At 41.4% G+C, this 12,151-nt stretch overlaps 1 protein-coding gene across 8 annotated transcripts in view; it reads right to left on the bottom strand.

The window, feature by feature from the left end:
- Positions 1 to 5,629: 5,629 nt before the first annotated feature.
- The window catches only part of meis2a (Meis homeobox 2a), a 79,691-nt gene continuing 73,169 nt past the window's right edge, over positions 5,630 to 12,151 (bottom strand). For 2 of the 8 annotated variants that reach the window (XM_080294056.1, XM_026152677.2), the window contains exons 12-14: positions 11,182 to 11,271; positions 10,642 to 10,739; positions 5,630 to 7,506 (exon numbers count right to left, since the gene is read on the bottom strand). In XM_080294056.1, the coding sequence (XP_080150182.1) occupies positions 10,681 to 10,739; positions 11,182 to 11,271 (149 nt within the window). In that variant the 3' untranslated portion in view covers positions 5,630 to 7,506; positions 10,642 to 10,680. Of the gene's footprint in view, positions 7,507 to 10,641; positions 10,740 to 11,181; positions 11,293 to 12,151 lie in introns of all 8 variants that reach the window. The other 6 variants (XM_080294055.1, XM_026152676.2, XM_080294054.1 and 3 more) reach the window with 3 other exon arrangements.

Raw genomic sequence — 12,151 nt, forward strand, 5'->3', positions numbered from 1 at the left:
TTTTACCTGTGAGTAAATATGAAACGAGAGTCTCTGAGGTCACATTTACGGCAGCAGGTCAGGGTCTCTCTCATATGTTGAAATAGCCAAGGTGGGATCCCAGTATGTAAACTTTTGAGGTAAAGGAAGAAAAAAAGTAGGATATCCGTATTTGTATATGTACATAAATATACACGTCTGAGTATAAACTTCAATGTTATTTGCAATTTTTAACACAGAAATGGAAATGAACGAATGAACGCTGATGTCTCTCAAAGAGAAAGACATAGAAACCGCTTCTTCTTCCTCTCTTTCCATAAATACATTTACTCTGGCCCCCAGAAGGGGTCGCCATCATGTAATAACACTGCGCCCAAGGGTGTGGTGGGGAGGGGGTCTCCAGATCGCGCTCCTTCCCTCTCCCTCTTTTTCTCTCTCGCTTGAGAACATCTACATTATATTGAAGTTATTTAATGGATTTGAAATGCGCATCGTGCCTTTAGAAATATGCACATTAATCAATAACGCGGAGAAATTTCATATTTTACAAAATCCACTATGTGTGCGCATCCACGCTTCTCTCCCCCTGCTTCTCCCTCAGCCCTCTTCTGTTATTTACAGTTCTTGTGAAATGTCTCACTTTGCTGCCCTCGGCCTCCCGCAAGATATTTCTAACCATTTTTTTAAGCTCTCAAAATAACCGAAGGAAATTAGGAATAAAAAAAATCTACTTACGAAAACAACCCATAAATTAAGAGAATCGATATTTGCGCCACTCAGTGTTAGGACTTTCGTTTCATAATGGAATAATGCCATATTTATACCCCAATCTTATGGGCTCTCAAGCCATAAACCGTGATTATTTCACTGAAAAACCGGTCAAACGTTGACAACCTTGGGGCCATTGTAACACGGTGCTGGAAAAGGGAATATAATGAGGAGGAGGAGGGGAAAAAGGAGGCCAGCGGCTTGCCTAATTAAATCTTAACTGATTGAAATGAAGGTTTGAGTACCTCAAGGCTTGACTAAACTTCGGCTATTTCCCTTTTTATTGCGCCTTATTTATTCTGCACTAACATGCCGTCTTTTCTGCCTCTCCAGCAGCCTCAGCACTGGCCATTGCAATTTTCAGTTTCTGCTAATTCCAACCCCCCATAGCTATGTTATTTGACTATTTATAACATTCGCATCATTAAGATTTCCTTTTTGCAGGGTGAGTGTGCATTGGAGAGGGGTTGTGTATGTGTGTTGAGGGGAGTGGCAGTCACTCTTTTTTAAGAAGACAAGTATCATTGAAGTGTGAAAAAATCGCCTCTTATTCCTGTAGCGGGCAAGCAAACAATCGTGAATATCACCCGGAGAGTTGAAGATTTTTTTAAGGTGGTCCTCATAAAAATATAAGCCATGATGCTCTTTTTTTATTTGCATTTTTTTTGCAGCAAAAAATATATTTATATAAAATGCTATGTTTAATTTCAATATTCCAGAGATTTTTATTTATTATTTATTTATTTATTTATTTTTATTTAAGACAAAAATCCAAATTTTCTATTGATCAAAAATGCCGTCGAGTAAATATCGCAGAAGGCCAGTGAGGAGTCATCAGTGGGACTATCTGCGGGCGCGTTTCTTCTCCTATTGTCTGAGGAAATAGTATCATAAATGATAAATAGATAATGGAGCTGTCTCCTGCAGACACGTTCATCAGCGGTAAATGGGAGCTGGCGCAGAGCACCACGGAGAATTAAGGCGAAAGAGTTTGCAACATTCCTGCAGGGGATAAGTTGTTGACAATTAAAGAACACACACATATACACACACACACACACACACGAGGAGAGAGAGAAGGAGAGAGAAAGAGTGGTGGGGCGGAGAGATGGGGACGGGGAAAGAGGTCAGAAATGCATTTACTGGTTGTCTTTGTTGGTTATTTCTGTTTGGTTCCGTGTGCTAATTTTTTTCTCTTTTGTTTGCTTTTCATTTGAAGACTTTCTCCTCAAGGCCGGCTTGACTTTTACGCCATATCAGGTGTTGCTGCCATTTGAGCGCGTGTTTTGCTTATCCAACACCCAGACAAAATGCATTACACGAAAAGGGAGGTGTATGTGAAATCACAGCTCAGTTCAGGTAGATGGGAGCATTTGGTTCTTAACGCAGCCTGACTTTTGATTAATCGCGTAAGATATGAATGCATGCGTCTTTATGCGCCATTCCCCTGCTAGTTGGCTTGAAAATTGAGTGGTTTCTACATGGTGAGCTATTTCCTGGTGTGCAAATTCGTGTATTTTTTTATTTATTTATTTTATGCCAAAAGGAAATGCTTCACGTATAGGAAAATAAAATGTGAAAGTATATCACATCTCAGTACTGAGAAAAAGGGGGCAATAAGCATTAGAAGTTAAAAACACAATGTGAACTCGACGGATAGATGAAGTTTGGACTCACACAGTTGCCTTTGCTGAGTTTGGATTGCAAAAAACAACCAAGTCTTCTTTAAAAAAAAAGGGGGGGGGGGGGGAGCCACTGCCGTGAGACTGGGTTGTCCAGAAAGCCTTTTCGGTGGTGCTATAATAAACCATTTTCCCTGGGCTTTATTGATCAGTCACTCTGAGCTAATGTAATTATCCTCATCAATAGGGGGACTGCAGGGAGAATCATTATGCGGTTGACATTGATAAATGATCAGCCAAATGCGGTCCTTTTCTCCCAGGGACCCCCGCCTCTGACCCGCCTCGCACAGGCCTACATAACGTAGTCATAGAAACACCTTATGGCAAGAGGAGAGAAAACTGCTGAAATGTTAAAAAAAAAAAAAAAAAAAAAGGAAAAAAAGGAGGGCAACACACAGACACACACATGCGTACACACACTCATGGGCCTACACACACAGAAAACTGAAACTTAAAAAAACAAAAAAACAAAAAAAAAAACTGTCCCTGTCCCCCAGAGCAAGCCATTTTGGGGAGAGCCAGCTGCACAGCGAAGGACACTCAGTCCCTGCGTAAGCGTTCATTTTTACGACCACTATCCAAATCAGCAATTTGAAAGAACAACAAAGAAGAAGCAAAACTTTTCTAACGCGCTCCCCCCCCCCCGTCGCTGCCAGCAGATCCACTTGTGTATCTAAAAATATATATTTGCAGTCGTCTCTCTTAGATCATAAACCCCACTTTACCAGATGCTCTGCAGGAAGCGCGCACGCACACATATACAAACACACACACACACACACGCGCACGCAAACATATCCAATAACACGAGTATTATTAACATGTTGCCTCTGTAACGCACTCAGTGTTTCTAGCGGGTGAACTGGGTGTGTGGACTTTTAATATTGTTGCACGGGAGGAGAGTGTCTTCCAGAGGAACGGGCTGCATTGTGCAGCAGTGCAGAGGGAATATATTCCTTATTTTATTCCTGCAGCAGCGGCCCGGACTGGCTTTGACAGGGAGGAGATGAAGGGGTGGAGTTGTTTAGCTCGGCTGGATCATCCATCATCCCTGTCACACCGAATCGGCAAAAGGAAAGCAGCAGAGGCAATCTACCTTCTGTCTCATCGGGGAAGAGGGGAGGGAGGAGGAGGAGGAGGACGAGGGGGGGGGAGGAGGGGTCGGGACGAGGGGGGGGGAGAAAAGAAAAAAAACTATTAATATTAAAATCCTCTCCATCCACAGTAATCCTCACGTTTTCTCTCTTTTTCATCTGATAATCTCCGCACAAAACGAAGGGTTTCTTCCTTCCGTTTTATCCACAGAATAATAGACCACTAAAAAAAACAAAAAGGGCTTTTAGGTTTTAAATAGTCGACAAAAGAAGATACACCAAACTAGACTTTGTTGTAAAACTAATAATTTTTTTTCTTCTGCCTGGTTAAGGCCCAGCATTCCGAATTGGAAAAAAAATATTGTTAAATAACGATTATCTCTTCAGGTATGGTGTCTGCAATTAAAACAATTTTTCACCGACAACCTGGGAATCGTTTAAACCAATTAAAAGAGGGGGGAAATACCTAAAAGGAAATATTGCTTTTGGATTGTCGTGCAGGCCAAAATATATGAACGATAAATAGCTAAACAATAATAATCTGTCAATGCTGGATTTAAATAAAAAAAAGGACTTTCCACGCAGAGAGTGGAAATATGCGATGTGCAAAACCGGAGAAAATACATAATAAAAAACTAAAGTCAACAGTTAAAAACCTGTTTAGGCCTGCAAATGCGTCACAAACAAACAAATTTAAACAATAATGTATAAAAAAAAGACCCATCTTTTTTTTTTTACGATAAATTATAATATCTGAATAAAAATAAAACGCAAAAAAGGCTCGGTTAATATTTAAACCCACAAAAAATAAATCGAAAATCTTAAAAAAAAGAAAAAAGAAAAATCTCTATAACAACGACAACACAAGAAGAAATAAAGAATTAAAAATTTAAAAAGAAAAAAGAGAATCCTAAGCCAGTTTGGTTAGTGTGCAAAATAAACAGTAAAATTCAATAATAATAATAATAATAATACCTATAATTTTCCATACACTATATTTGTTGCTTCACACATAATAACAAGATTAAAAAATAGTTTGCAATGATAATTAAGAGAAAACAAATGTAGGAGTTGAAACATACTTATAGCCCTGAATCCAGTGCAAGAAAGTAAAGGACAGAAAATGTTTCAGCCAAAGTTATGTTGTCATTTCTGGTTTAAGGCTATGACTTGGGTGGCCGCGGGCGAACACCGGCGCAGGGATAGAGACAAGAGAGAAGAGATAGCCCTCAAAGCCCATCTCTGTACTCCTGGACGACATTGCCCGATTAGACCGACAGGCGGCGCTGCAAAACGGCAGAAATTAGCACAAAGCACATACAGAGGGCCGCCATGGTTCTGACCGAAGAGGCAATTATTGTGGGAACAAATCATTGCTCTGTTGTTAGAATAAGTAGGAAGACTTTAAAAGGTGAATCTATGTGGACTTTTTTTTTTTTTTTTTGGAGGGTACAGGGAAAACCCTGGCTTTTTTATTATTTCTATTTTTACTGTTTTTTTTTTAAATATTTAAACTAATTCACTTCCACTCAGTTCATAGTCACTTTCCTCATGTTGGATATCTTTAGAAAAATAAATAAATACATAAAATAAAAATACATGCCCTTTAAAACGTTTTGTTTATGCTTATCAATAAGTCCAGGCCACTGTCAGCCTTTTTTCTTTCTTTCTTTTAAATGCACCTCCACTTAACTGCTAATAGCCTTCTAAGTCTGAGATGGGCTGGTGTTGAATTTGCTCTGCAATTTGCACACTTTATTTGCATTTGTCAGTAATTTATTACGCGGAGGGCATATTTGTGTGCCTAAATAAATGTCCATGGGAAGATGTATTTCAACCACAATTTGTTATTGTCAGTTTAAGAGGGCACTCAAACGGGCAGTCTGGTTAAAACAAGCTATTGCAAACAGAGTGCTGGAAGAAAGTTTGAAATGGTGTATTTTTATGACCATTTGCAAAAATAAATTCAACAGGCAACAATATATATACAAAAAAGGGTTTCTGAGTTATAATAATAATAAACCAATTAATTGTGTTCTGTTAAAATGGGTACGTGAATTAAGACTTGTATGCAACACAGTTAATCACACAAAAAGCTAACAAAAATCAAAAATGAAATATTTATTACAGCATTTGTGACTGAACACCTTTTAAACATTACGTCACAGTCCTCATACAAGTATTTAATGTATTTTTGACAAAGCTTAAGGGAGACGGCATCTTATCATCTAGTGAGGAACACGTGCTGAAAAAGGAAGGAATTCATGGACATACAATATCAATGCCACAGCAGATCTGAAACTAGCAAAAACATTCTTTTTCAATTGAGGTAAACACATAGAATATCTAACATGAAACAATTAATAGACTGAACTCTGTACGAAGTTTGTTACAATATTCTCTCAGCTTTTTTCTCCCAAAAGCATTGAGTTCATAATTTAAGTTTTTTTTCTTTTCTTTTCTTTTTTTTTGTGTGTGTGTATGCGTGTGTGTGTGTGTGTGTGTGTGTGTGTTTCAGGTTTTTTGGTGCATCAACCATCAAATGCTTCTCCAGTGCCACAGAATCAACATTTGTGTCAGCATTGTCCTTATGGCAAGAATGTTGATCCACAGATAAAGAAGCGCTGCAGGATGTTGCTTTTCCACTATTAAGCTTCCTTCAAAATGCTCTTCATCAATGAGAGTCCAGGGTACAAAAAAAATAAAATAATATTAAAATAAAAATGTATAAAACCAACACAATCCAGTGCTTGGGCAATTCAAACAACGAACTCTTTTTTTCTTTAAAACCTACAGGGCAACATTCATTCATGAACCAAAAACAAGAAAAAGAGAGAGAGGGGCATGACAAATGTTCAAACTGAATCTTCTGGAGAGATCCGGTGTCATTTAGCAGCCTTTTCCCATCATGCCCTGTTCTTATGGGGGACAGGACCTGATTGCCCTCTGTGGTTTGAAGCCTTTTTGAGATGTTCCATCTTCTTATTTTTTTTTCTTTAATAGTGCTGTGCTGCGAGACAGTTTCTCCTCCAGGAAGGAGCACACACAGTGTGAGAGAGAAAAGGTTAACCTTTAATTCTAAAACTAGCTCAGGAAACAGAAACCATGTGATCAACAAAAAAAATGCACAAGTTTTAACTTATTTATCTATACTTTTATACTACAGTAGTTATAACTCTTGGAGTCTTTCTGTTGTTTCTTTTTTTTTTTTCTTCTCTTTTTTAAATCTTCCAGAGTGATCTTATAGAAGCGTTTGAGAGCATCACATGAATGTGTACTGAACGTGTTTATGACGGTGCGTGAGTGTGAGAAAAGTGTGTGTGTTTTGCTTTTTTTCGAGCGGGTGCGTCTGTCCGTTCTTTGCACGCGTATGTCAAAACATCCTCTGTTGATCTTTACCAAAAGCCCAAGACTTTACAAAGTGTTCTTGTCAGCTTGGTCCTCCGTTTGGATGAAAGTAACAAAATTGACAAGTTAGAAAAAAAAAGAAAAGAATTATCACAGCTCATCTGGAATTCTGTTTCGTTCGTGTCAAATTCTGGTCAAAAGGGTTTGCTTCTTATTCTTAAAAATAGTCTCAAAATAGGATTTATTGTTGGTTGCTGTTTGTTTGTTTTTTATTCTTATTGGTTTCTTGTAGTAGCTGCTGTTGTCGTGATGTCGTAGCAAAGTTCCCTTATGCTATTGGGCATGGATGTCCAGGCCTTGTCCTCCAGTACTGGGGTCAACGGGAGAAAGCAAAGGGGGTCTCTGTGCAGACATGGTCATTCCTGGGTGCGACGAGGGTCCTCCGTGCATCAGCATGGCGTGATGAGTGTGGTGGACACGGGGATGATCGGGTAGGTATGCATGGAAAGGGGGCCCGTGTCGGAGCTGGGAAGGGTGAGAGGTCAGCTGATGATGGTTGGTGTAAGTGGGTGGGGTCATGCTCATGCCCATAGGACCACTCTGAGGTACGTACTCCCCTGGCATGCCTGACAGACCTGAGAAGAAAGGCAGAAAGACGAGAACGTATTTACACAGTCACTAAAACTGTTTTCTCGCCGCAGCTTTGACACGCTCCCTCTCCATTAACAGACCTTAATTCAATTTAAACTCAACGTCTCCAACAAAGAGCTTAACAGATTTTATGACACTGCGCCTGTGACTGCAGCGCTTTTAGCTCCTACAAGTAAAGAGAGACATTATTGCAGCAGACTATTTTAGGCGATGGTGAGTGGTTTACAATGCCCAATAGCGTTGTGGTCAGGTCTCAGGTCGGAAAATGATCCTCAGTCATCCACAGACACTGTAGTCCTGGAGGATGTGAGGAAAACCAAGCAGGCGTATTGATGTGGAGAAGTGCTAATACTTTTACAAGTGGAAGAGTCAATTCCCCAGCTGAATTTAGTGACTAACTGAACAGGCATTCTCTCGTGGGGATGTGCCTTTGTGCACATATTTGATTTAGAATCTCTTAAAGACATCGTTAAATAATTTAGGTCTCGGTTAGTTGCATCACCAATATAGAGAACATTAAAGGCTTGTTTCCGCCTCTGAATAAGAGCATTTCAAGCAAAAAAAAAAAAAGTACCAGTTGTTCATCAAACAGCGGCAAGGCAGTGTAACAAAGACAAAAAAAAGGGGAAAGAGAGAGCAAACGGAAAGGCGGTGGCTTATGCTGATATCTCTTAAGGTGGACTCCACTTCATATGTGTAGAGACCTCAGCATGCTGCATCTCTCATACTGTGACACGACCCAGGACACGGGGCTGGCTCAGCAGTGCCACTGTTTGGCTTTTCGCATTGCTGTTTGTTGTAATCAGCAAGAAAAAAAAAAGTCAAATGTGGGGGTGTTGTTCCTGGTGCCTGGGACTGGAGTATGGGAACAAGGCTGGTCCAGAGGCCTGGACCTTGGGGAGAAACGAGTGAGCAGGAGGTCCCGCTGGAGCCAGGGGGCCTGGGTCTGGGATTGGGTCTGGGCTGGCCTGCTTTGTAATGTGAACCCCTGGGGGATTAGAAGCTGTAATAGGAGGGGAGAGGTCGCTGCAAGGTCACTAGGCATGCTCACTCTCTGCATTCCTCCACCTTAGAACACTGCAATTAAGAAATTACACTGGAGGACCCCGGTGAGGGGAAGAGGAGGAGGACAGAAAGGAGAGAGGGACAGCAAAGGCCAAGATTAATGGCCAGTCCGCTGGTTGAAAGCTATGCCATTCTCTAATGCTCCCTTTCCATGTCAGTTCATTTGAAATGCAAGTGTTTGTCAGAACAGGTCTCTTAAAACCTCACTACTCAGGTCATAAAATAAATAAATCATTCAGGGTGTTAGTAGGGTATGATGGATGCCCTCACCTCCATATAATCCAGGACAGCTCCTGTTAAAAGGCCCAGCAGATGTTTTTGACACTGTAAGCTGGTAATCTCTAGTCTTGTAAGCTCCAGTCATTCCGTTAAGTAGATCCTAGACCCCCCCACCCCTTCTTTTATTAACAAGAGTGGTAAAATCTGAAGACAATGACTGAGGACAGACTGGGCCTCTCTCCCTTGCCATCTCTGCATGCCTGCCTCCCTAGCTGGCTGCGCACTTCTGTTATGGCACAGTAGTCCTGCTCAATGGCTGGCCATAATTAAGTACCAAATATACCATATTGTGTGACTGTGTAATCAAATCAAGAGAGGATAATATTGCTCTGTATTAAGCTATTAATGTAATTGGTCATGAAGCATAAAGTATGTTACGTAATTAAATAGTCTCAAAATTATATAGCCCTATATTAAGAATTAGCCAACCTGAGCAAATGTTGTCTCTGTGTGGCTGTTTTAGGGAACATTGCTTCCTGATTTTCCCTTCTCTCTCTCTCTTTTTTTCCCTCCTGCCATTAGCAAAGACAGGAGGGGATGAGATAAAACGTGCGAGAGGCAGCGAGAAGCAGAGGAAGAGAGAGAGAATGCAAGGACTGGAGGGGTGAAATGATCTCTGTCGGCAGAATTACCGCTGTGACCCTTTGGAAAATCCAGTCTCCATTTACATATAAAGGGTTCTTTTAATCAAGGTAAGTGTTATTATATTGTGCCTCATTGGGCAAGGGAGTTTAGGTGTTAAATAAAATTTCATCTGCCCCGCCGCCTTTGGGATGTTATATGTCTTGATTTTTCAAATGTCAGCACTGTGGCAGAATGGCCAGCTTAATCAGACTGCCGCCATTTAGCTATAGAGGGATTGTGTGTGTATGTGTGTGAAAGAGAGACAGAGACAGGAAAACAGTGTCTCGGAGAGGCCGTATCTGTATGTGTGAAAAAGACCCCCTCCTTTTGGACAAAGTGTGCATGCCTGTGTCTTCTACCTTATAAATTTATCTCAGTGTCTCCCTGCTCTTGTCTGCGAGTCTCAGGTCAGGCCACTCACTGCCTCCTCCCGCTCCCCAAATCGTCTCCCTCCAGTAAAAAATAATCAAAACACACAGCCCCCCCACACACTCATTCCTCCCTTTACACAGCTCAAACCAAACCCCCAGTGAAGAATCGGCCATGTCACCCGCGGCCCGTATATCTTGCTCAGGGGCCGTAATGTACTGCGGTGTTCCCGTCTTTGCATATAAGATAATTTGGGCATCAATCCTTCCCCAGACAGATTTATGTCACTCGGAGGACAGTTTCACTTCTCCTTCTTTATCGCTTCACTGGAGCCTGCTTAATTTCTCCCTGTCAGGCCCTTCCCCAGGAGATGTTATTTTTTCCCTAAATGTCCAACATTTGCATTGGCTGTCCAAGATGGGGAGAGCGATGGCGCTGTTGTGATAAATAAATTTGTGCATGCCATGCCAGGTTGTTTCTTCCCCCCCCCTTTTTCTGTTGTTGTTCATGTTGTCTGGCGCCACAAGTCGGGTCCTCTCTGTCCCAGGATGATTACCCCTTTTTCTCAAGTCTTCAATTTATCCTCTACATTTAAAGCATCTTTCTGGCTACCTAAGTTGTTGCTGGGAAGGAAGGGGGCCCAAGCTTGCTGTAAAATTCTGCCCAGTGTGAGAGGACATTGTGCTGGTCAAGTGAAAGGGAATTGGGAAAAAAATAGCATAAAAATAAAACCCAGCAGCCCCAACGTGTGAAAAAAACAAGGAAAAGAACCCAGTACTTACTTCCCCCTTTTCTTTGCTTTTTGAGTTACAAGATGGAGGTTACATGTAGTGCCATTGCCCATCCATGCCCATATTCATCCCCATTCCACTCATAGGCCCTAGAAAGAAGAAATAAATGCCAGAAAAAGCATCAGCAGGAGTTTGAGTCACAGCGAGGTCAGAGACGACCAACTAGTAGAAGGGATGAGGTTGGTTAGCTTTAGATGGAAAATGAGGGAAGAGGAAGATGTGAAGAAGTGGTTTAAGAGTTTACATTTCTTGCTGGTTCCCTTAAACCCATTTGTTGTGATTATGAGATTAGAAAAAGCACAAGCAAGGCAGGCGGGGGGGACTTTTAAAGACAAGCGTTATCGTGGTTGAGGTGCACACTAGTGTTAGGTTTATGCGACTGACTTGGGAGACCTTCTCCATGCTGAGGTTACTACATTTCATGCTGCAGACAGTGGGGTCAGTGTCATTCAGCTCTTTGGTAACTCTTGTGTGGTAAAGCAGGCATGGTGGAGGGAAGACGGACGAAGGAAAGGAGGCGGATGGACTTACCAGCTGGTCGGATCCCCATGTGTTGCTGACCGTCCAGCACGAAGCTACCCATTGGCTGGCCCTCCGGACTGTACGCTGCTCCTTGGCTCACTGAAGGATCAAGAAGAAAACCTGATTGTAGTCAAAATGTGGACATGAAAAAGGAAGGGGGGAAGAAGAAGAGAAAACACACCAGACAATCAGCAATTGTCCCAGCTCCAGCCCAAACATACTGTAAGACATTGTGCTCATGTTTGTGGACAGCACTGACTGACGCGTGGCATGCAAACATGCATACAGTGGGTCCTTATGCATGCAAGCACACACGCACACACAAACACTTGTGCGTACACACAGCCAGTGTCATTCAAAACCACGCTCAAGGGAGACACATTGTTCTCTAACCGAGAGAAGAAAGCATGCAGTTTGACAGGATGGGAAGAATTTATGCCATGGCAGGCAATTCATCCAGACTCAGCCTTCAAATATTTTGTTAAATCCATAGCACATGTATATGTTTCTTTTCTTAAGAAGAACATAACATACAAATTTAGATAATCCCAAAACTGCCAGATCGTTTAATATGTATTATGGATGAATTACCTGATTAGCTGTTATAATAATAAAGAAGACAGAGCAGCAATCTTTGCTCAGCTGGATCTTATTTTGTTTATTATTAGGCTTATTGAACTAATGCATTTTGGAGACTGCAGAAACCATTGCATTCTGGGACTATAACAGAATTATCTTGGATAATCTGTAATTCTCAAAGATTAGAGGGAGATGTTAGTCATGCTGTGTTAGTAGAGATTGCTGATTGGCACACACTGGATGCAGGCTGTCAAATACTCCACACAAAAGAGCAATAAGTATAGAAAGAGGCGCCCACATTTGTAAGTGCATCTCATTTTAATCATGGCTCGTGTCGGTTTGAACAATCTCCATCCCTGAGTGTAGGGATCTTCATAAAACGAGAATTACTGTTTTTTTC

The sequence above is a fragment of the Astatotilapia calliptera genome, chromosome 19, assembly GCF_964374335.1.
Source record: "Astatotilapia calliptera chromosome 19, fAstCal68.1, whole genome shotgun sequence".
Lineage (NCBI taxonomy): Eukaryota > Metazoa > Chordata > Actinopteri > Cichliformes > Cichlidae > Astatotilapia > Astatotilapia calliptera.